Consider the following 23,127-nt stretch of genomic DNA (forward strand, 5'->3'; position numbering starts at 1 on the left):
TGATCTGGAGTCTTTTCGTGGTCGTTTTTCACTATTTTGTGGGACTTGTGTTTCACTTTGTGGTTGTTTTCGGTGTGTTTGTGGTCGTTTTGTGCTTCTCTGTTGTCATTTTGTGTCCCTTTGTTGTTTTTTTTCTGGAACATTTTGCTTCGTTTGTCTTTTTGCAGTTGGTTTTCTTCACTATTTGGTCAGTTTGTCGTCAGCTGATCGTGTTGTCAGGGCCGGTGGCGCCCATTCAGGAATCCATCCAGGATGATAACTGATGGAGATGCTTGTTGTCTCAAGTTGCCTTTATTTTAAGGTGACTTAAAGAGGTTTTCAGTGATGCTCAGCGAAGAGATGAGATCATGAGGAAACACCAGATGAGATCAAATAAGCTGAAGAAATAAATCAATAAAATAAAAGAGAGAGAAATAAAGTCAAAATTTAAAAAACAGAGTAAGAAATGATAAAAGTAATAAACAGTAGAATAAATGGACTAAAATATGTAAATAAACAGAGAACTGAATAAATCCATCATCAATCAAAAGCCTGACGATAAAAGTCTTTAGTTTGCTTTTAAGAATATGAAATGTGAAAGAGCAGCATCATGTGTTGTCAGTGAGACATGATCATAACGTTTGGTGGGTTTTTGGGTTTTGTCTTTGGAGCAGCAGCTGGTAAACATGACTGAGCAGCATGTTGTCCTTTAAACACGCTTCACTTTGCATGTTATGGTTCTGCTAACAGCCACATTATCGAAAAAGGAAGCATCCCTGCACACTGACTCTGTTCTAGTAAAAGAGGAAGCCACATGAAAGGCCCAGTCTGAGGAAGTGTTGTGTTCTCTCTCTCTCTCTCTCTGTGTGTGTGTGTGTGTGTGTGTGTGTGTGTGTGTGTTCTGTTCTCTCAGAGGAGCTGCAGGTGTTTTCCAGGTAACCCAGGTGACCAAAGAAGGAAGTAAACAAGCTGCTGGATCTCCAGCATGCCCCCTTCCCCCAGACCTTGACCTCGTCCCGTGGTCCTGCTGCCATGACCTACCTGGCCCACACGGCCCACGCCCAGCTCTGCGCCCTGTGGATGGGCTGCGTGGGCTGGACGCTCACCGCCGTGGCTCTGGGACTCGTCCAGTGGCGGGTGTGGCAGGTGTCGGACCGGGAGGCGATCAGCTCCGGCGTGGCCTGGGTGGGCGTGTGGAGGGCCTGCTTCAACAGCCACACCGTGGTGAGCCCCGGCTACAGGGCCATGTTCTGCAGCCGCATCGGCCTGACGGAGGCCTTCACGCCGCCGGACATCGCGGCCGCTCAGGTGCTCGTGCTGCTCTCGCTGCTGGTGGGGCTTTGTGGGAACGCCGGCGGCGTCTACGTCATGAGGAACGTCTACTTCGGGATGGAGAAGAACCCGCCGATCCGGCTGGGCTTCGTGGCCACCGGGGCGCTGTGCCTGCTGGCCGCCGTCATGTCTCTGGTGCCTCTCGTGTGGAACCTGAGCTCGGTGGCGACCAATCAGACCATCCGCTTCCCTCCGGAGTTCAAGATGCCCGAGGCGCCCGTCTCCCAGCACGTGGGTTGCGGCATCAGCGTGGGGCTGGTGGGCACCGTCCTCATGATCGTCTCCGGCATCGTTTTCTGCTCGTACAGGTTGCCGGCGGACAGACCGTTACCCACAACCCCCCGGGGCACAGACAACCCGGCGTTTGAGCTCCACGAACGCTTGTGATCAGCCCGTTGGGATGTTCAGCACCAGCAGAGGAAACGCATCCGGATGTTCTGAACACTTGAAGAGCTGCAGATTGAGACGTTCAGCTTTTCAAAAACTGCAGTTTGCACACGCTGACTTGTATTTATGTGGCTCCTGGAGCTCCTGCAGTGACTCATCTGCTTTTCTTCTCCGGGGGAGGAAGAAGCGAGTGACTCATCGGCCGACGGCAAACTAACCTAAAGCCGTCGCCGTGGTGTCTTCAGAGGCGGAAAGCCGCAGCTGAAATAAACAGACTCGCTCAACTAAATGAAAGCAGCGATGATTTGTCATCTGTGGAGCTGCAGTGAAGATGTGGCTTCAAACGTAGTTACAGTGCTCCGTTATGATCTGCTATGTGTAGACCGAGGCCTGTTTTCACATTAAAACTGAGCTCAGACTGCTTTTGTTCTGTCCGCTGACACTTTGCCGTCACATCCTGTTTATATTTCATAATGAAGAACAAACTGCAGCTTCTCAAGGCTCCTTATGTGAAGTGAGTTTAAACATCTTTACACCTTAAAGCACCTTCATCATGTAAATGAATCACATTCATGCTCTGTCGCTGTCATTACTTTAATCCTGACGTGAAAACAGGTCGTTTTACGGTTTTATTCTGTTCAGACTTTTAGCTTCATGTGACTAAAGTATTAAAATAAAATGCAAACTACCGCATTAGGATTGTTGAAGATATTTTTGCATATAAGATGTTAAAATGTTCTAACTGCACATCTGAGCATGTTTAGGTGTTTCTACGATGCTAACGGTTCTGAAGTGATCAATTAAAGCACAGACGGTTTTTATTTTTCTTAAATATTTTATTCAAAAAAAGCAAAAAGCTCATCTCCAGAATTTCAAACCATCTGTATCAATGTTCCTCCAGCGGTGAACAGGTCACCTGAGCTGCTCACAGGTTGAGGAAATCCAATTGAGGCAATATTTCAAAGGACATCTTTAGGTATTTTTTTTATTGCACACACCTCTGGGAAGTGGCCGCTTGGCTTCTTTGAGAAAAGTGTAATTATTCGCATGTCAATTTGCTTTTGTGGCTCCAGATGCAGGGACGAGCCGCGCAGAGCAGCTGATCCCGGGTCAGCTGGTGCCTTCGCGTCCCAGAGGTGCGACTCAAACATCATCCGCTGCAGCTCTGACCGAAGAGTGAAACGACCACCACGGCGCCGACGTCGTGGTGCATATTTCATCCTTCCATCCCTCTCTTCAGATCAACATCAAATCAAACCAGCTGCAGGGCTGATCGAAACCTTCTCGAGGAACTTCACACACAGATGAGGAGTTTCATTCCAAAACACAAAAGCTTTAAAAACCAGAGCTGACGGCGGCGGAGCGCGTCGGCCCAAACACTTCTGCTTCGCACAGACCTCTTGCTGGAGGACAGAATCGTCTGAGTTTAAAAACACTGAGTGTCAGTGAGCAAAGTATTTCTAAAACGGGAATACACTTTGATATATCGTCACAGAATGAAACCCCCAAGTATAAATAAAAGACGACACCGGAGAGATACATGGCATATCATTCAAACACACTAATACTGAACACAACATATACAAGTAAAGCACAAGGATTATTTAAAATTTAAAAAAGAAAAAAAAAAAGAGTTTCAGATATTATCATAGACGGTCAGTTATCACCAGAATTTTACACTTTCATCCGATCTAGACACAGATGTCCACGCGCTGCCGTTCACGGTGTGGGTTTGCGTTACAAAGAGGCCACGCTGTGTCCAAGTGAAGCCCTGAATGAAGGACGAGAGCCTCGCCGACTTGCTTTCTGATGTCCTGAACGATGAGAATGATGGCAGCTCGTCAAATACGGGTTTAAAGGAACAGTGCATCCAGAAACCTCCATCTGGCCCCATGTGGTCAGTTTATCCACTTCCTCGACTTTAATCAACGCCCTTTTCTGTCATTTCTGACCATCTAATAATCAAAGATGTCTGACTAAATCAAATCCCAATTAGCAGTTTGACGCTGGTGATTTTGCTTCGAGAACTCCGGCACATTCACACGTGGTCGTACTGAGGCCGGACAGTCCGTTTACAGGTGGCTACCGGTGGAAGCAGCGTTACTTCTCTCGGCCCAGGAAACGCCACGTTCGCTAAAAAGTCAGCTCAACCCGCATCCTCGTAAACACAAAGACTCACTGTCGGCTCCAGATGGAAACTGGGAACCAGCTGATAGGTTTTGTTTTAGCTTCCTCAAACTTAGAAGCCCAATGAATTCAGTTTTAAAACCACATTTTCACGCACAGTCTTTCAAAGTTCTTGAAACTCTTTTCTTTCCAGGCCTTCAAAGTTTAATACCAGAACACAGAAATTCGGACATCTTCAGTATCATCAATTGAATTTAGCTGCTTAAACTTCCGAAACAAACATTAACAAGTAAATATTGAACTTTGTGGACCTTGAGTGCAGCTGTGAGTCATTTTTACTCTGAAAGCTGAAGCAAAGCTGCACGTTTTTTAATTTTGGGTGAACTATTCCTTTAGTGGGAGTTTAGTAATCGATGGCGTGACTTGCCTCTGCTGACACGACCAGACAGACGGGATGTAAAACAGAGTAAAAAAAAAAAGATGCTCGTCTATGTAATTTCTGGGTGCGACGCCCCCGTTGAGCGCTGCTGCTCCGCTCAACACGGCGAGCGCTTCGGAGAACCGGAGACGCCTCGGCCTCGCCTCAGCCTGTTCGCCTCGCTGCCCTCACAACATGGAAGCCCTAGTTGAGTCCGTTTTGATCCAGATGGTTTGAAACTGAACGAAAAAAATACGTACATACATACAAAATAAAATACAAAATAAGAAAAAAGGAAAAAAAAAAAAAAAAGGTTTAAAAATGCAGGAGGCTTAATCATTCCAAAGTCCGCCAGTCTGTTCTTGATACACCTCGATGACGTCCTCGTCCTCCATCCCCAGCTGGCAAACACAAGAGACGCGCTTTAGCTTCACGGTTCGACTCAATCAATCAAACATTTCTTCCTATTTTTAGTCAAACCCGTCTGCAGTGTCGTCACGGTTAGCGAGCTTTCACTTCACAGTCAGTAAATGAGAAACAGTGGCATCGACAGGCCGCTTTGTGTTCCCTCCACGTGGACGTGTGTCGTTTGTGGGCTAAAATATTTCACCTCCTCTGTTGATAATCTGTGTGTGTGTCTAAGAATGACTCAGATCTGTCGGAAAAAAAACTCACCAGACTTTTGAAATCAATTTAAAAGTGTGCAAACTTTGGTAAAATCATCTTAATATGTCGCTGCTGTTATTAATGAAGCTTTTCCTCGTAAAGAACTTCATATGAGTGAGCAAGATGCTGCAGATGGAGGTTGTCGAATCGGTGACACAAACCAGCAGCTGTTTTGATAACTGACTGTATTTTTTTTCATTTTTCAGGAGGAAATTTGGCACGAAGCTGAATCTGCTTTGGTTTTGGCCTCTCATTGAATAAAAAGAGCGATCTGTAAACATCTACCTTCTCATCCTAACATGCATTTTCGATATTTTTTTCCACAGATAGATGAACTGCTGATCGATTCCTCAGAAAACAAACCCCGACACAAATCGACAACAACAGTATTCAGCTGCAGGCCTGTTTCACACGACTTGAAGTGTCTATTTTACATTTTTCCTGAACTGTCAGACCTTCTAGTCATCGTCGTAGCGCACGGTACTCTGGATAATCGGGTCAGTTACAAATTTAGAGGTTATGGAAAAAGTGGATGTTTCTTAGACGGGACAGAAGAGCAGAACGTGAACAGAAGTCTCTTTGGATCAGCATGGATGTCAGCAAAGTTAATTATTAAGTCATAAAAGAAACGTTTACCTCTTTCGGAGTTTGGTTGTCTGCAATTCTCTGTCCTTCAAAGAGAAACCTTAGCGTGCTCGCTGGGACGCCCTGGAAGAAAGAGAGTGCATCAAAGATCACTCCGACTACTTCCTTCTGCTCAAACTGTAATAAAAGCTGATTATTTGTCAGCGCGCGGTCGATGGCCGGTAATCAAACTTGTGTCATTCAGTAACAGGGAGCGGCCGAGGGGTGCTTCCGCCGTACCTGTCTCTGGCTGTAAGACTCTTTCAGCTTCTTTAGATGTGTCGTCATTTTCACCTTAAAGTGGATTTCACTGCTGTCCTGTGGGCGGAAACAGGAAGTGATGAGGAGCAGCAGGAGCAGTTTAACGACGGTAAGATGTCGAGAGAACGACAGAAACAAGAAAGGAGGCAGAAAGTAAAGATGAATCACACTCTACATGATTAAAATACGCTAATTTCAGATACAAAACACTCTCTTCAGAGGGACTAGAAATATATCATACTTGATTTCTTTCACCTGTTAACCTCATAAATATGGTATACATGATCAAGCAGTCACAGCTGGATCCAGGTACCGACCTTCCAGTTCACTTTTTAGGCAGAATCCCCTGATTTGATTTGCTTCTTTGAAATGGAATTAAATCTGAACTTCAACTGTACAGGCCTCCACCTTTTTTTTGTCAGAGATACCTGGTTTAATTTGCTTCTTTTAAATAGAATTACATCCGATAAAGACGAACACTGCATACGTGTATGTTTAAAGACTTGTGTGCAGGAAAGCAGCTCTAATAATCAATACTGTCTGACTGAATAGAACCTTTTTGCGTATATTATGGCAACTAAACTTCTACGGTGCAGGCCGACTATAACATGTACAGCTTACACATGACATCTAGGACCAGTGTTCACATATTTACTGGATCATTCAACTGAAAATCAAATCATTGGTAAAACAGCCACATTTGTGGATAACAGATGAGCAATACATTAATAATCAATATCCAGTGCATGCCTACACACCTGACCAATCACTTTTAACTTGATGTACTCTCCATCCTTCTTGTCCCCCCCGTCTTGGCTGGATGGTTTTGTCTCCTAAAATAAACAACAACAAACACACAAAACACTGAAGCAGCAGCAAACACCTGAACGCAGCACACCTTTCAAACAGGCCTGAAGGCTCAGTTTTACCCACATTCACACTGAATCCTGACTGGGTCGGTTTTAAAATGCTGCCTGGGTTCGTTATTCAACGGCAGAACTTTGAAAAATAAACTAGAAAGCGAAGCTAGCAGCTAGCAGCTAAATAAGCTGGGAGTTGTGGGCCTGAAGCTACATGAGCTAACGGTTAGCATGTTAGATAACCAGATCCGAGGCAGCGACCGCCGGGACGCTGCGCTGCTTTTCCTCCGTCTCGTCTTGATAATAAACAAGTGCGACTCCCCGCGGCTCCCGTCTCACCGTATCTGACATGTTGCCGTTGTCTGTCTGCGGTGAAAAACGTCCTGACAATAGATGCAGCGCTAGCTCTCAACCGCAGCTCCTGTTGGATGTTATGAGGCTTCGACAGCAACCGGAAGTGACGCAGCGACAGGCGTTTATCTCCACAGCGTCCGTAAACACACCGTCAGACGGCGGCAGCACCGAAAGCATTCGAGTCTAAAACGGAAATAAAATTATTATAGTTAACTTATTTACAATACACACATAAACACGTATTTATTAAATTAATACTTATAAATTTATGCCATATTTTATTTTAATTGATTTCAACCGTCTTAAGTATAAAAATCAAAAAGTCACAAACCGTTGACTAAATAACACTGATTCCAAATGCAAAGTCTGATCCAAATGTTTTTGGGTTTTTTTAGAATCTGTTAATCTAATTTATTGTTGTCAATACAGCAGATTTAAGTTTTGTTTTTTTTTTTTTTTTTTAAATAAAAAGTGAATTTAACAAGTTTAAATAGTGAGCAAAGACCATCTACTGTGGCTTAAAAGAATTATATAAAATACAATTGTACCTCATTATGATGCATATTAAGGATAATAGATATATGTGATGAAAGTATTATATCTAACTAATTCAGATGTTAAGGTTGAAGCCACTCAGTAGTATTTATTGTGTACGGTAACCTGACTAAGTCAGAACAAAAATACACAGAAACCCAACAAAGCCAAGTACTTCCTGGATCTTTCATTTAAAGTTTTAATGCTATGATTTAGTTTTTTGTTTGTTTGTTGTTTTATTTTCCATCACTGATTCCAAATGCAACAACAACCACGTGCACAATGAAACTGCACAAAGAAAGAAAATCTAAAACAAGAGCAAAACTCACTTAATTCAATTTATTGTTGTTTATTCAGCACGTTCACGCATTTTCTATAAGAGAATAAGATTGGCGTTACAAAATAACCTAACGAGTTTAAATATTTGGAGTTGAGAAAGTTGAATATTACCGATTAAAATTCCACAAAGAATTATAGAAAATACAACTTTATCTGATTATGATTCATATCTAGGCTCCACAGTGTTATTATTTATGGCTACTACCCCAAATAATTTAAATACAGGGACTATTGGCTAATTTTGGAACTAAGCTTCTTCTTCTTCTTCATTTTTTTAACCTATTTTGTGTTTATCTATTTATTATTATTTAAAAAAAAAAAAAGATATTTCTTTGTTTCTTATATAATCACAGAAATATGACTTGCATACATTGAAATTCTGCACATAAATCTGATCATAAACCATCTTGCATAGCATTCATACATACACGTTATTAGTTGTGTTAAAATGAACCAGTGCGTTTTGCATAACAGGTTTTATGAATTTAAAGCTGTGAGAGATGTTTTTTTTTTTTTTAATGTACACAATGATTAAATTCAGTGTGCATGTTTTCACAGCGGGTGTTCTATTCACAGATTCCTACTAAATTATTTCCTGCTGCCTTCCACAGGGCACATTATTTGATTATTTACATCAATAACATTTATAGCTAAACATGTGATTCAAGTATGGCATTGGTGCAGATAATCACTGGAAATGCAGACTTGTTTTATGCATGTGTTTGTGAGTGACAACAGATTATAGGCCTTTTAAATGATCATGCATCAAGTTTATTAGACATATAAGTGTACCCTCATTCATCCACATGGAAAAACATGAATAATATCATAACCGGGCAGTCATGGGAGCAAAAGTTGTCAGTAAAATACCGGGATCGTCATCGTGTTATGTGAATTAAAAGCATATGAAATATGTCGAAGGTATTTATTTGACAGCTTTCGGTCGTAATCCAGGAAACCGACACATTTCTCTGACATCACACACTGTGTTTTTGTTGGACTCTTCCAACGCGGCTGGGGGTTAAGACCTGCCGCTATCACCAAAATAAAAAGGAACATTTCCGGTCCCCTCCTGTCGACATAAAATATCCGCTGTGCTTTTTTATAGTATGGGATATTTCATGCTTTTATTTTGTCAGCAATACCGCGACACCTCCGGAAATTATTTATCCAACACCCGTACGCTTGACGCAGCTGTGGGGTCAACAGCGAGCGAAGCTACCGTTAACCTGCCCGTAAAGTACAACAAAATGAAAGCGGTCGATTAAATGCGCTGTTTCGTAACCGCTCGAACACGGAGATACTTTGGCGGACGAGTCGCTATCGTGTCGTTTTTCTCACTGGAAGCATCTAGCGGGCCAACCTGACAGACATCGGGCCTCGTCGTCGTGGCCCAGCAGGACTCGAGTGAAGTTGGGAGCGGACTGCCAAACTTCTGCTTCCTCCAGCGGCTCTCCGCAGGGCCCGGGGCTCCTGTCACCGGCCCTGTGGATGAGGAAGTGAACACAAACCCAATCAGCCCCCAGGTAAGAGGACGAACATGAAACGCTGCCTTTCAAACGTGGCGTTTGTTCGTTTGATGGCGTTTTTTTACGGCCGTGCACAGCAGGCGAGCTTTGAATAGCTACGCCGCTAGCAGTCAACTTTAGCATTAGCTTAGCTTGTCAACTTCCCTGCTCTGACAGCTAGCTGGAAGCGCAACTCTCGGCTAACGCTAGCCAGCTAGCTTCCCGTAGCAGCTCTGTATGTGTCGCTGAGCGTGTTCTAGTTTATATTTCAAGGCGACATATTGTTAATTAAGCACATTTTGGCACCGTCTCAAATGTCAAATTGGCTAGCAACAGTTGTTAGCTTGCAGGGGCTACTCCGCTAACGCTAGCAAGTTAATTTAAAGCTAGCTAATTATCGAGCAAAGGAGGCCATAATGCTGTCAGTGTTGTTGGTATCAACTTTGCTGTCACCAGTGGCATTGGATCTTTTACTAGCCAGCGCAGAGTTATCTGTTGGAAACATATTAAACATCCCCTGGAAATATCACAGCTCTAGCATCAACTTGAATTCAGTCGCAGGCAGTAATCAATCAGTGATTATCAATACATCTCATCACCAATATCCTATAGACTCTAAATCAGCAGAAGGAATCTCAACTTAAATTTCAATTCATTTTGTTCAAACTGTCAATGTCTGTGCTGGACACCACTAATAACCAACATAATCAAAACTAAGTGATGATTGTGTTAGAGAAATGATGCCTCCTCTGTTTATCTGACTGTGTTAATTATACATCCAGGTTTATGGAATGGTTAACCTTTGTTGTCCTCTTTATCAGAGAGCTGCAGCTGTAAATAACTGCGCCGGTCAAGAGTTTGCATGCAGAACAGTTTAAATGATCATAAAGGAGCTTGAACTCAACCAGTTACAGAATTGTGTTGATTGCATGTCACTGCAAAAAAAAATAAAAAATACTGCAATAATTTAATGTACAATCCATTCACATGGCATCTTCTGCTTTTCAGACTGCGTTGTTCCGATTGTGTTAGTGCCGGACGGACATTTTTACAGTGTTCACTACTTTTTCAGTAAAGACTGTGATAACTTTTACAGTCACTGATGTGGATTAAATCTCCTCCAACAGAACATTGAGTTTAACGCGGTGCTGGCGGCGTAAACACTCATTCTTAGGCTCACAGAAGTAACAGTGGTTCTGTTTAGTTCAGTGGTACACGGATTGTTCTGGGAAATCATCTGAGAAACGGCACGAAAACAACAAACAGGAAAGCAACGTCGGTTTTGACTAAATTAACTTCAAACCCCGTATTATCACACACGACCTTCTCAGTGATGTGCTGTAAACCGTATATATCATTACTTAATAAATCAGCCTGCATCATAGTGAGACGTGTTTACTGTAAACTAATCAGCTCGGTAATTAAGACAAATAATAATAATAAAGTAATTAGCATGTGAGTGTGTGATTTGCACTGCACGTAAAACACTTTATATACGTCTTTTATCTTTAGGTTACCACAAAGTACGTCTTTATTTTGAGTTTGTCAAGTAGGACAATGTCACTTCCTTATTGTGCATTTTACGTTTTCTTATTGTTTATTTTTACTTATTGTATATTTTTGCTTATTTATGTGTATTTATGGTGGCGGTAACTTGACTCTTTCTGCTGCAGAAACCGAGTTTCCCCTCAGGAAGTATTTCTGCTCAAAGTTTGTTTTTGAGATGATGCAGAAAACCAGCTGGAGATTTAAGCAACAGCTCGCCCTCCTGCTGCTCTGCAGGTCGCTGTAATGACACCATCCTGACAACTCGGCTCGCGTTTTGTGGCAGTTATAAAGATACTATAAGAAAGATGTTCAGTTCCCGTGGTTACCATTTATTTGCCCCACATCGTAGCCAGCTCACGAAACCTCTGGCCCGGTGTTTACAGATCTGCTGATCAGTCAGCAGCTCTTCTAGCTTGTGTCCCAGTCAACTGCATGTCAGGATTTATGTTGTCTTTCTGCTGTTACAGGAGAAAGGAATCCCTTTGATGGGAGAATCCTCTTTCCTGGCCTCCTGGGTCAATCGCCGTGCCATGATGATGGGTACGTATGTGTGCTTGGAGGTCGTGTTTCTGCTTGGCAGTGAGCCAGCCTTATCTTTTGTCAGACCTACAACTCAAGGAATGTTTTTTTTCTCCTCCAACAATGGTTCTTTGACATCTTTGCCTCACACTGATCCTTTGTGTTCTGGGCTTAAGTCTAAGTGGCCTGTAATGTGTTGCTACCGCAGATAACAGAAGTAGTTCTTTTATATGTGTTTAGCTCTTGAAGAGAAAAAACTCTTCAGGCGAAGGCAACGTCGCTCGTTGTTGTGAAGAATAACTTGGATTCTTCCAATATCAGTTAAATCAACTCAAATTCACAAAAGGAATTAGACTGAAAAGAACTTAACATGTGTGTTAGATGTAAGTAAATCTTTTGCAATGCAGCTGTGTGCAGTTTGGTTTTTTTCATCTCACTGTCCAGTTTTTCTTCAGTAATTTTCTTTTCCATCATCGGTTTGATCAGTTTTAACAATGAAATGCGTTCAATAAACCAAACTCCCGTCGTCTTGCAGATGAGCAGGAGGCGCTGAACTCGATCATGCAGGACTTGGCCGAACTGCACCGCTCCAGCCGTCCTGCCATGTTCCTGCCGGACCTGGGCAAACCCAAAGCCTCCTCGCCCAAGAATCAGGTACATGATCTAAATCCTGAGGAGCAGAAGTTAACAAAACCTTGATGCTCAACATCCTGGAGAAGCTGTTTTTGTGGTGTTTTGTTGCTGAACTTGATTCTCTTTCCAACAGAACGATGTGAGAGTGAAGTTCGAGTTCAAAGGGGAGAAGAGGTGAGGTTTAGTTCAGGGTCATCACGGTCATGCTGTCAGTGCAGCTCCTCCTGACCTCTGACCTTTGTTCTCTGCAGGATCTTGCAGTTTCCTCGACCCGTCAAGCTGGAAGACCTGAGGGCGAAAGCCAAAGTGGCTTTCGGCCAGACGATGGACCTTCACTACACGAACAACGAGGTACAGATCCTGGACACACTTTGAAATGCGTATTGAGTTAAATCTTAGAAAGACTGACATGTGCGCTACGTCTTGTTTTCCTCTTGCAGTTGGTGATTCCGTTGACCACTCAGGACGACCTGGACAAGGCCGTAGAGCTGCTGGATCGCAGCGTTCACATGAAGAGCCTGAAGATCCTCCTGGTGCTCCAGATGTCCTCTCAGGTCAGACAGACCCCACGAGAAGATCCTCGGGAATGATTTTAATCCCGACTTTTACACTTAAACACAACACGCGCATGTGAAGAAAAGCTGCTTTGATTTTTTTTTTTTTTCTGTGTTTTAGTGACGAATCGAACAGTTGGGCTGAGACAAGACGTGTTTTTATACTTGAATCCATAAACATTTAAAATCTTTTTATAGGAGATTGTTTTAGCTTCAGAGGTTACCTGAACGTTCAGGCACAAAACAAAGCATTAGAATTTCTCCTACTTGATTTGTTCTGCTGACATCATTTGACAGCCATCGATATATCGACTAAGAGTTTCGTGTCGTTGCTCCTCCAGAACTCTTCCTCCAACATGGACCTGTTGCCGTCCCACGAGGAGCTGGACAACACGGGATTCAGGGTCGCGGACAAGAAGAGCATGCTGGCTTTGATAGGTGGGTAATGTCTCGCCATCAACCTTTGAAGAAAACTCAAAATTTAGGAATTAGAAATGAACCAGATTCTCTCCGACCGTCCTCAGGTTCCCACTCAACAGACCGCAGCTCTCCTCCTCCAGGATACATTCCCGACGCTCTCCAGCAGGTGGCGAGGAACGGCTCCTTCACCAGCATCAACAGCGAGGGCGAGTTCATCCCTGAGAGCATGGACCAGGTACCACCGCCCTGGACGGCCGAGTTTATTACAAAGAGGAAGAACCGCGATGATTGAACGCTCTGACGACGCTTCTTGTTTTAGTTTTTACATCATAGCTGGGCTGAAATGAGCTCAAGTCAATGAAAACTGTCGCACATTCTGGCTCCACAGTACATTTTCAGGAAGCTTAGTTTGTGACGCGGTGTTTTGGCTGCGACGTCGGACTTTGCAGCAGCTGTTTAACCAGGAAATCCGTCGACGGGAGGAAGTGTTGTTTTGTTTGGCTGCTCAAGTCACGCGCTGGTGAATTCACTGTCGTCCTAAAGGGTTTTGTGGTTCATCTGGAGGAAATGTTGAGTCCCTGATAAGCACTGAAACAGAGCCGGGAGCACAAAGCAGGGCACGTCGTGGGTGCGTTTACGGCTCTTTAATTACTACTTAAAGCATCTTCCGCACATGCAAGCGTGGTCGTAAAGACGTTGGTGCGCAGGTCAGCGTGGTCCCTTCAGGCAGTTTATTTAACGTCCTTACCTCACTAGAGTCCCTGCTGCTTTACTGTAAGTGGCCTGGAAGCAATTACTGCTGCAGGTCTGTGGGGAGAAAAGTGTGTTTTTCATGTTTTGTAGGTTGTAAAGGTTTGAACGCTGCAGAAAAGTCCATTTATTTGTGTTATTTCGGACCAGGCTTACATGAAGTTCTTCCAAGCGGAGGATTGCGACGCGTGTGAGTTTCTTCCTCTGATTCTTTTTCCTCCTTTTTCTTCAGATGCTGGATCCGTTGTCGATGAGCAGTCCGGAGAACTCTGCGTCTGGGAGTTGTCCCTCTTTAGACAGCCCACTGGACAGGTCAGGCCACTTTTTTGTTTTTGTTGTTTTGTTGAAAATGCTGCTACAGTCTGAGTCATTTAATGAGTATCAGCTGATCTGCATCACAAGAAAACACACGTACAGGTCATGAGATGAGGAGAGGCAGAATGTAGAAGGTTGAAATCCAGCCACATGCTCATCGTTGCTTTGTGTTTGTGTTGCACAGTGATTACCCCAAGTCCAGGATGCCCAGAGCTCAGAGTTACCCCGACAACCACCAGGACTTTACAGGTAACCTCAGTATTAAAATGAGTCCTTTTCACATCTAAAAACACGACCTCTGTAGCTAGAACAAGTTAAATCACCCGCCTGCAGCAGCTGCGTGTCGCTGCTCTTCATTGAACCGCCCTCCTTTCCTCTGCAGAGTACGACATCCCCGTGTTCGAGAAGTCGGGGAAAGGAGGGACGTATCCTCGCCGCTACGGCATTCCCTTCGGCCTTCAGGACTACAGTGATGGTGGGTCATTATTTTCTGCCTCATTCTGTCAGTGGGATGCAAACATACTTCCAGGACTTTTCTTGTAGGTTCTTCTCTGAGGATGATGTTTGTTTCTTACTGATAGAGTAGCATCACTGTTCTGACTGAGAATCTACACAGACTGAACACAAACTGTTTCTGATTGTCCCTGCAGGAAGGAAGACTTTCCCTCGCGCCCGGCGAACGCAGGTCCACGGCTTCCGCTCGCCGGTCAGCTTCAGCCCGACCGAGCAGTCGCCCAGCACCAGCAGCGGCAGCAGCGTCTTCACCCCCGACCTGGAGGAGGCCCCGGGGCCCGCCAGGAGGCCGCGGAGGGGCAGCGACATCGAGCCCAACCCCAACCCGACCGCCGCTCCCACCCTGTCGGTCATGGACATCAGCCCGCCCAGCCGCTGTGAGTCCTCGTACGGTTTGAATGCAGCCGTTGAGCCAGACGTCTCCTCCGATACCTGACCTCTGTTTGTGTTTAGCTCCTCGCGCTCCGACCAACTGGCGGCTGGGGAAGCTTCTGGGCCAGGGCGCGTTTGGTCGGGTTTTCCTGTGTTACGACGCCGACACTGGACGGGAACTGGCAGTCAAACAGGTCCAGTTTGACCCAGAGAGTCCCGAGACCAGCAAGGTATGTGGCTTCTGAGCCGTTATCGTGTGTTAGAACTGGACAGGAAGAGATTGAAGCGATGTTTTCTTTGTTTACGTCCTGCAGGAGGTGAGCGCGTTAGAGTGTGAAATCCAGCTGCTGAAGAACTTGTGCCACGAGCGGATCGTCCAGTACTACGGCTGTCTGCGGGACACCATGGAGCGAACGCTGTCCATCTTTATGGAGTACATGCCCGGGGTGAGCGCTCAGCGGGCCTGCATGCTTATGGCCGACGTGCTTGTTGTTATTTGTGTTTGCTTTTATCCTGAAGCAAGCAGAGCAGCTGTTGTGCTACAGTGTTCAGATCTTTGCATCAGAACAAGACTGGAAACACGCAGCCCTTCCTCTCCTGGAGGCGAAACAGACAACATCTGCTGATGGACAGACAGTATAATTTACTGATGTTCCCTAAATGCCTCACATGCTAACAGCAAACGTTAGCGAGGTGCACAGAGAAGCCTCCAGTCTTTACTGCTCGAAAAGAGTGAAGTGAGGAGCGTTGATGTCAGATTTACCTGCTTTAAAAGCAAGCGCTCGTGTCTACACGGACTGTTTTCTTTGTGCAGAATCCTCATGGTGATTAAAAGCCACTTAATTCTGCAGCCTTAGTGCTCATTTATTATTTACTGTGTTCATTTATTTGATGTGAATTATTACTCGCGCCAAAGCTAAAGCCTAAACTTCCATGTTGCTCAGATATTTATGGTGTTTAAGCAGAGTTATGTGATCGGTTTTAAGCCTACAGTGGTCATTAGGGGTGTGAAAAGTCTTTTTTTATTTTCTTTCTGGTTCATCAAACATGTACTTATCATAACTGTGATGTTTCTGATGAATCTCTCAGGGCTCCATCAAGGACCAGCTGAAGTCTTACGGAGCGCTGACGGAAAACGTGACGCGCCGCTACACTCGGCAGATCCTGGAGGGGGTTTCCTACCTGCACAGCAACATGATCGTCCACAGGGACATCAAAGGTGGCTTAGTGTTCCGTTTCTCGCCGAGTGTTGAAACAGAAACGCAGCATCTTCTGCAGACGGTGTAGAGCAATGAGTTTCTGTCCTCCGTTCAGGGGCCAACATCCTCCGCGACTCCGTGGGCAACGTGAAGCTCGGAGACTTCGGGGCGAGCCGGCGGCTGCAGACCATCTGTCTGTCGGGAACAGGCATCAAGTCGGTGACCGGGACTCCTTACTGGATGAGCCCAGAGGTGATCAGTGGGGAAGGTTACGGCAGGAAGGCTGACATCTGGTGAGAGCACTCAGTTTATTCCACCTCGTGCCTCTTAGAGAGTAGAAAAGTGCTAAAAAGGAAGTAAAATAGGATTTGAAAGTGGTGTTAACTTGGATTCAGGATCCACACAGCTCCAAAAAAAAACGTCACGTTCACTTATCAGACGTATTTATTCATGTTTGTATCAAGCTTTGTGTCCGAGATGCATCTTTTACAAGTGATTCATCTGCTTTTCCTCCAAAAGAGTTGATCGTGAACCTTCTGAACTCCATCTGAAATCTGCTCATATTTAGCTTTCGACTGAAAATGTTAATACATAATAAATGCATAAAAGCTCAGAGAATCACATTTTGTAAACAAGAACAGAAATTAATGTCGGTGTGGAGCTGACGTCAGAATGAACTGGGCCCAAAAACCTGTTATCAGAACATCCCCGAATCCTTGTTTCTCGCTGCACAGAAACAGGACGTGCCATCAAAGATTTCAGCGACGGTGCCTTTAAAAATCAACAGCTGGGTCTGATTTTAATGCGGCTGTCGTCCGTGTAAAAGTGGCCTCCTTGTGCAGCGATGCTCTGCTCCCAGTGCTCCTGCAACGCTCCTGCAACGCTCCTGCAACGCTCCTGTGTGCGTCAAAACAGCAGCTGTTGAATTTCATTTTTGGGAAGAAAGGAAACGAACTCAGCGGGAAAGATGGTGGAAACCGACGATTGTGTTGTTGTGGCCAAGCACAGCTGGAGCATCTGCTTCTGAACTTAAGGTGGAGCTCTGCCTTGATGATCCGAACCTGGACGGATGAATTAACTGCACCACCACGTGAATGTTGAAGAAAACAAGGAGCATGCTGATGCACCGTCTGTGGTTGTGGAAATCTTTCACTGTGACAGCTGCAGTTTCTTCTCTTGGTGGTCGCTGCAGACCCGCCTTTCCTCCCCAACGGTGATCCTCCACATGAAGTTTGAGGCCTTGTCCACACGTAGCGGGGTTTTTATTAAACTGAACACCCTCCCCCCGACACACCACCTCGTTTTTAGAAAAAAATCATCCACACCGAACTGCACACGTGTGTTGTTCAGCACATTCATAAGCTGCCAAAGCTTTAGGTGGCAGTAGTTCCCCAGATCCCGTCCAATCAGAGTAAGCCTCCGCCTCTCGTATAATAACCGTCCTTCGCCTGTGTTCTTGTATATGGAGCGGTATCTAGGCCTGGACCAGAGACAACACAGGTCCGAGGGCGTCCACGCTGTTTCTGATGTAAACGCAGGTCGTATATGTGACGTGAGAACATATTTTGTTGCAGTCAGTGACGTTTCGAAACACATACAGACGCATGAACGGAGGATTCCCAAGTTATCACTTTGGTCGGAGGTTTTTGAAAGAATCGTTTTTAATGCCGTGAATCTGCGCTTTAGTGTGAATGACAGGTCGAATCGTAGAATAATAGCTTTGTTTGTTTTGCTACGTGTGGACGAGGCCACCGCAGCTGCTGATTGACACAAAACCACGAGTTAAACACGTCACGCTGTTGAATTCGGACCGTGATGTTTCCTCTGCTCTTCTGTCTTCCTCCTTTGCTCGTGCTGATTGTAACTCTCTGTGTTTTGCCTGCAGGAGTGTCGGCTGCACCGTCGTGGAGATGCTGACACAGCGACCCCCGTGGGCGGAGTTTGAGGCCATGGCAGCCATTTTTAAAATCGCCACCCAGCCAACGAACCCGGTTCTGCCCGCCCACGTGTCGGACCACTGCCGAGAGTTTCTCAAACGGATCTTCGTGGAGACGAAGCAGCGGCCGTCTGCAGATGAGCTACTGAGGCACATCTTTGTACATTAAGTTTTAACCCCCCGCCCGCCCGCCCGCCCGCCTGCCGAACTGCCAAACACGGCCTTACCTGATGTGGCGGTCCCGCCTCTGACTCCGCCCCCTCCACCTTCACGCTGAGGCCACATTGGACCAGGACGAACTGGCTGCCAGAGGAAGGTGGGGTGTGCAGGCGGTTGAACATCCTGTCTCTGTTTGTATGAGACGGCCATAGAGGACATGAATTTTTATTTTATTTTTCTCCGCAAGTTGCACCTTAATTTCTGGGACACGGAGGGGTCGAGCGCCTCCTCCTGAAAAACGACTCTTTGGAAAAACGTCTCCCTTTTTTATGTTTGTACGGTTTCTCTCTCGGAGTGTGTCGGTGTTGTGGACCTACAGGAAGTGATGCCTGACTCTGGAGTGGCCCCGCCCCCCCATCTCGCTGACCCGACCCCAGAATGTAGTCTCCTGCCAAAACCCAGAGCGACGGCGATGACCTGGGCCCGCTGCTATAGACGAAACGAAACCCCAGATGCAGAGAACACTCCCCGAAAAGTTTCCACTCGCCTGCCCTCATCCCTCGTCTTTGTCCGCTCTGTTTTTCCGATCAAGCTCTGCTTTCGTGTCCGCCTCCTCCTCCTCCTCCTCCTCTTCAACCCCCATCTTCGTTCTTTGCCGTGTGCCTTTTCTGTTTTTAAACGCAGTGTAGGAATGAGTCTTGAGTTGTTTTGCCTCCCGGATAAACTGCCTTCGCACCGTTTAGCCCAAAAGCAGCTGATCTCAGTTCAGCCGTGACGTCCGTTTCTGCCTTTTTTCTGCAACAGGGACTCGTGATATTGAGCAGGGGTCGTCCTGATCCCACCTCAGCTCATCCGGTTCGTTTGCCTGCTGTACCAGCTCCTCTGGCTGGCAACCAAATATCCCTCAGACCTTCTGTTCGAAAAGCCTGCCGTGCTGGTGTCGAGGCGAAGGAGGAGGCTCGCTCGTTCTTCTCCCGCAGCTTCTCAAAGTCCTGGGCGTCCGGTTGGTTCAGCTCTCGTCCGGGCGGATTAAGAAGCGGGTGAACGTTGGCTTTTATTGGTTCTCGTGCAGCTCAGACTCTGGCAGAGCGTTTCGTTTCAGTCGCAGGGTGTGTGAGGGGAAAGAATCCCATCCTGAAACATGAGATTGAGGGTTTAATAAGTGATCGAGCAGTAAAAGTTGTGCTTCTGTGAACATCTGCTGTTGAAGGTAAAAACATGGAAGACAAGATCGGGCTGAAGAATTAACCTTTGAATTGAGGAGGAAACAACTGACGGTCATAAGTTGCTCAAATATCTGCAAAAAACCAGTTGTTCACTACTTGAATTTTTCCGTCTCCGTACACGACGAACCACTTCGACGTCTATCAGAAGCTCTCAGTCGCTCTGTCGTCCGTCTAATTTCAAACTGAAGCGTCCGACGTGAAGCGCTGCTCCCCGTTCAGCCGGCCGGTCTCCTCCTGCTTCCTGTTCTCCGTGGCGGTGCCATGTCGTGTCGGACGTCCTGCTCTCTGTTGGCTTTCAGCTCTCCCGCAGGTGAGACTCACCTGAACATGTTTACAGTCTCACAGCGCTTCGTTCTCATCAGCAGTCAGCACTGCAGTCGCTCTTCTTGCCAAATCAGATGCATCCACGTCAACTCGTCACTTTAGCCAAACCACAGCATCGACTCTATGCACACACCGGACAGCAGGACCACCTCGTCTTTTTTTTATTTTAATAATCGTCGGCTCATCTTGTTTTTGTTGTAGAGAATTAATGTTTCGTCAGCAGCCGATCAAACAGTCGTTGCTCAAACTGTCCCACACTGAAGAAGTCGTTATTTATCACACACGCCCGAAATATTCCCAAATATCAGCAGAAGAATCTGAATCGTTTCGCTCCACGGTTTCATAAACAGACGATATCTGAAGTTGAACTTTTTTTTTTTGCAGAGCAGGTGATGGAAATATTTCTGCTTTTAAAGGTGCAATCGTAATTTTTTTCTTTCTTTCTTTTTTTAATATTTTGGTTTCCAAAATCTTTCGAGGCCGATAAACTGAAGCTGAAGTTGTGAACTGGGTGTTTTTTTCGCTGCTAGCTCCTCGATGAAACGTTAGGGTTGTGACGGTACGTGAAATTAGTTTGTGGCACTCACTGCGCAACGCATACATCAGCCTTAAAGCGACCAGACTTTGGTACGACTAAACCAACTGTTGTTGTAGTTCCCTCCGGTGGCCACTAGGTGCTGCTAAAGGGTTGACTGATTGCACCTTTAAAGGCAGGCGGAGGTGGATTCCTTCACACCATGTTCTCTGAAGGCACTTAAACTGGTCCACGAGGTTCTGTTGCTCTGTGGTAATGAACGAACGCGAAGCCGGTACGTCCACACAGGTGGTGGAGCCCTCACATTATGCATTTTCACCGCGGTACCACAACAGGAAGCGATCGCTTGGGATCCCGTCATGGAAGCATTCGTGGTTGTATTGAGTTTGAGGCGGCCGACAGTGACCTGTCTGGTACAGATGGAGCTTGGAACGCCGCCAGCACTGGTAAACCTTGATACGCACTACCATTATGCACTATCGATTATTCACTGATGCTTTTTCACGGCTCCTCGTCGCTCGTGCAGCTCGGTTCAGCGACCTTTTCTTTGCACATTTAAAAGACTGTTTTTTTTATTTTTTTTTATTTTTACTGTGTGTGTGTGTGTGAGAGAGAGAGAGCAGGTGTGTGTGTGTGTGTGTGTGTGTGTGTGGATGGTTCGGTTAACCTTTACATGAATGTAACGTGTCATTTTTGCCGTCAGGTGGCCTCGTTCACCACAGTGGATTAACTCTTCGGTACCAGTATTTGTCACCTGCAAACGCCAAGATACACCTGTAGTTCTCTCTTTAGTGTCTAAAGCCACTGCTGCCACTCCCGTGTGTGTGTGTGTGTGTTGTGTACGATTGTGTGTGTGCGCGAGATGTTTGTGTGTTTGTGCATTTACTGCAGATTGTGCTCATTGGACACTGCGCCCGAAATGCCTTGAGCATTCTGACTGTAGGGGGATGAGAACATTAAAATGACTATAAAATGAATTTAACACAAAAATCTAAAAAAAAAATAAAATAAAAAAATCATGTACAAATGTATAAAATTAAATTGTACGCCTTTCTTTTTTTTTTTTTTAAAGGAAAAGTACACTTATATCCCACCTGTTTGTTCTGTGTATTGTAAAAGAAGCCATGTTTATAATTCTAATTGGTTTGTGACCAATACGCCTGTTTATATCAGATCTGTATATCAGTGGTACGCATAATTTTTTAATATATATTTTTTATTTTACTTTTTTTTAAATGGGAGATTTTATGCATGGTTGGGTCCTGAGAGACGCAGCGGTGCCGTTGAATGGTTGCTGTTTTTTGGCAAAATTCTGGAGTATTGCGACAGCTCTGTGTTCATAATTACAGCAATTATGACTATGATGATGACAACAATAAAAGATATTTATTTCACGGGGGGTGAGCGTGTGTTTTATACCCACATTTGTGTGTTTGTTTTCCAACAAATGAGCTCCCAGTGACAGATCCACATGCATAATTCAGAACATTCTGAACATAAATACTGACTTTTTCAAACTGTTTTAAGCACTTTCAGAAGAAGAGTTTGGATCCAATTTACAAGTACGATTTTGGCAACTAAAACTTTTCTTTACATTAAAAGAAAATTGTGTGTTTTTTTAATGATATTGTTAATTCTTTGTGCTTTTATGTACATTTTTGTAAGCCGAAATTGACCGGAAGCTGCATATTGCGTCTTCTTTGAAGCTTTTATTTTTAGATCTGACCGGAAGTGTGAGCGTGATAGATTGTCTCTTGCTTTATAGCTGCCCTCTGGTGACTGAAATGTGTAACTGCATCCTTAAACTCAATCTGATGGAGTCCACAAGTGGAAAGAAATATTATACAACTTCTGACATCCATCTTTGTTTTCCTGCAAAATTAAAAGACAAACGGCAACAGATAAATGAATAAAGCTTTATCAATAAAGTTTTATTCTATTCTATTCTAGATACAAACAATCCTTCCTCGTACAAAACAATTAAGAAACGTGATCACAATATTTATCAGACAGCAGAGGAAAAAAAATCAGAGTTTTTATTTTATTTAACAGAAATAATCTGAAAAATCAGATCTCTGTCTCACTATAAAACCCTACAGCGACTGAAAAAAAGCTAAATATTAATATAATAAAGTCTGTTGTTTTTTTTAAGTCTTTCGTGCGTCTCACCCAAAAGCAGATGTTGCTGCAGATGAACCAAAACAAGACTATTGTGAAACTTCTGTCAACTTGTTGCAAGATCTTCTATGACTAGACTTCACGCCACCGCTTTCCTCTTTTTTTACTTCTGTGTCTCCATATTTAAATGATGTGGCGTTTCTGAATCACACGTACGACGATTCAAACCAAGGAAGATGGAACCCTACAGCCTGGACAGTTTAATAAAAAAGTGTTGTTTATCTCTATGGCTGTTCTACTGGAGCCAAGTCACAGTTCTCATGTTTTCTTCTTTAAAAACTCTTGTGTGGTTTTGTTCTTTGGATGCTGCTCATGCTGGATGTCTTCTGGGAGTCGTCTTATCGTCGTATGTTGGTTCATCCTCAGACATTCATCGTTTTCCACTCATGCAGCTCCGCATCATGATGCTGCCACCCCCGTGCTTCACCGTCCGGACCATGCATCCACTGTGGGAGTCCATTCATCTTGATCTCTCAGAGAATGTGTTCTCCATGTGCGTCAGGCTTCTTTTCATGTTCACTTGCCAAGTGTAATCTTGCCCTTTGTCTCGCCCTGAG

General features: G+C 44.9%; 3 protein-coding genes across 3 annotated transcripts; 2 read left to right on the top strand and 1 right to left on the bottom strand.

Moving 5' to 3' along the window:
- The first annotated feature begins 932 nt into the window (after positions 1-932).
- On the top strand, positions 933-3,317 carry LOC103366964 (claudin-3-like). The gene has a single exon (XM_008294840.1). It carries the CDS (start codon positions 1,012-1,014, stop codon positions 1,696-1,698), a length of 687 nt encoding a protein of 228 aa, XP_008293062.1. The 5' UTR covers positions 933-1,011; the 3' UTR covers positions 1,699-3,317.
- On the bottom strand, positions 2,520-7,105 carry LOC103366963 (small ubiquitin-related modifier 1). Its single transcript, XM_008294839.1, has 5 exons — positions 6,994-7,105; positions 6,553-6,627; positions 5,774-5,851; positions 5,546-5,617; positions 2,520-4,644 (listed from the first exon to the last, which is right to left on the bottom strand). Exons 1-5 carry the CDS (start codon positions 7,003-7,005, stop codon positions 4,576-4,578), a joined length of 306 nt encoding a protein of 101 aa, XP_008293061.1. The 5' UTR covers positions 7,006-7,105; the 3' UTR covers positions 2,520-4,575.
- A 1,996-nt stretch (positions 7,106-9,101) lies between these two features.
- On the top strand, positions 9,102-21,786 carry map3k2 (mitogen-activated protein kinase kinase kinase 2). The gene is made up of 17 exons (XM_008294841.1): positions 9,102-9,407; positions 11,405-11,477; positions 11,992-12,110; positions 12,223-12,263; positions 12,341-12,440; positions 12,530-12,643; positions 12,985-13,081; positions 13,168-13,298; positions 14,046-14,125; positions 14,313-14,377; positions 14,511-14,603; positions 14,779-15,018; positions 15,095-15,243; positions 15,328-15,459; positions 16,103-16,232; positions 16,328-16,505; positions 18,098-21,786. Exons 2-17 carry the CDS (start codon positions 11,423-11,425, stop codon positions 18,315-18,317), a joined length of 1,944 nt encoding a protein of 647 aa, XP_008293063.1. The 5' UTR covers positions 9,102-9,407; positions 11,405-11,422; the 3' UTR covers positions 18,318-21,786.
- Positions 21,787-23,127: the final 1,341 nt, after the last annotated feature.

This window comes from Stegastes partitus, unplaced genomic scaffold, assembly GCF_000690725.1.
Source record: "Stegastes partitus isolate 25-593 unplaced genomic scaffold, Stegastes_partitus-1.0.2 Scaffold1000, whole genome shotgun sequence".
Classification (NCBI taxonomy): Eukaryota; Metazoa; Chordata; class Actinopteri; family Pomacentridae; genus Stegastes; species Stegastes partitus.

What these genes read in the sequence shown, in the direction of transcription:
- LOC103366963 (XM_008294839.1), bottom strand. An exon ending in AGTTAAAAGTGATTGGTCAG is followed by an intron (nt 5,852 to 6,552) that starts GTGTGTAGGCAT and finishes TTCCGCCCACAG; the next exon opens with GACAGCAGTGAAATCCACTT. An exon ending in AGTCTTACAGCCAGAGACAG is followed by an intron (nt 5,618 to 5,773) that starts GTACGGCGGAAG and finishes TCTTTCTTCCAG; the next exon opens with GGCGTCCCAGCGAGCACGCT.
- map3k2 (XM_008294841.1), top strand. Translation starts at nt 11,423, where the DNA reads ATGGGAGAATCCTCTTTCCTGGCCTCCTGGGTCAATCGCCGTGCCATG. An exon ending in CAACCACCAGGACTTTACAG is followed by an intron (nt 14,378 to 14,510) that starts GTAACCTCAGTA and finishes TTTCCTCTGCAG; the next exon opens with AGTACGACATCCCCGTGTTC. An exon ending in CCTTCAGGACTACAGTGATG is followed by an intron (nt 14,604 to 14,778) that starts GTGGGTCATTAT and finishes TTGTCCCTGCAG; the next exon opens with GAAGGAAGACTTTCCCTCGC.
- LOC103366964 (XM_008294840.1), top strand. Translation starts at nt 1,012, where the DNA reads ATGACCTACCTGGCCCACACGGCCCACGCCCAGCTCTGCGCCCTGTGG.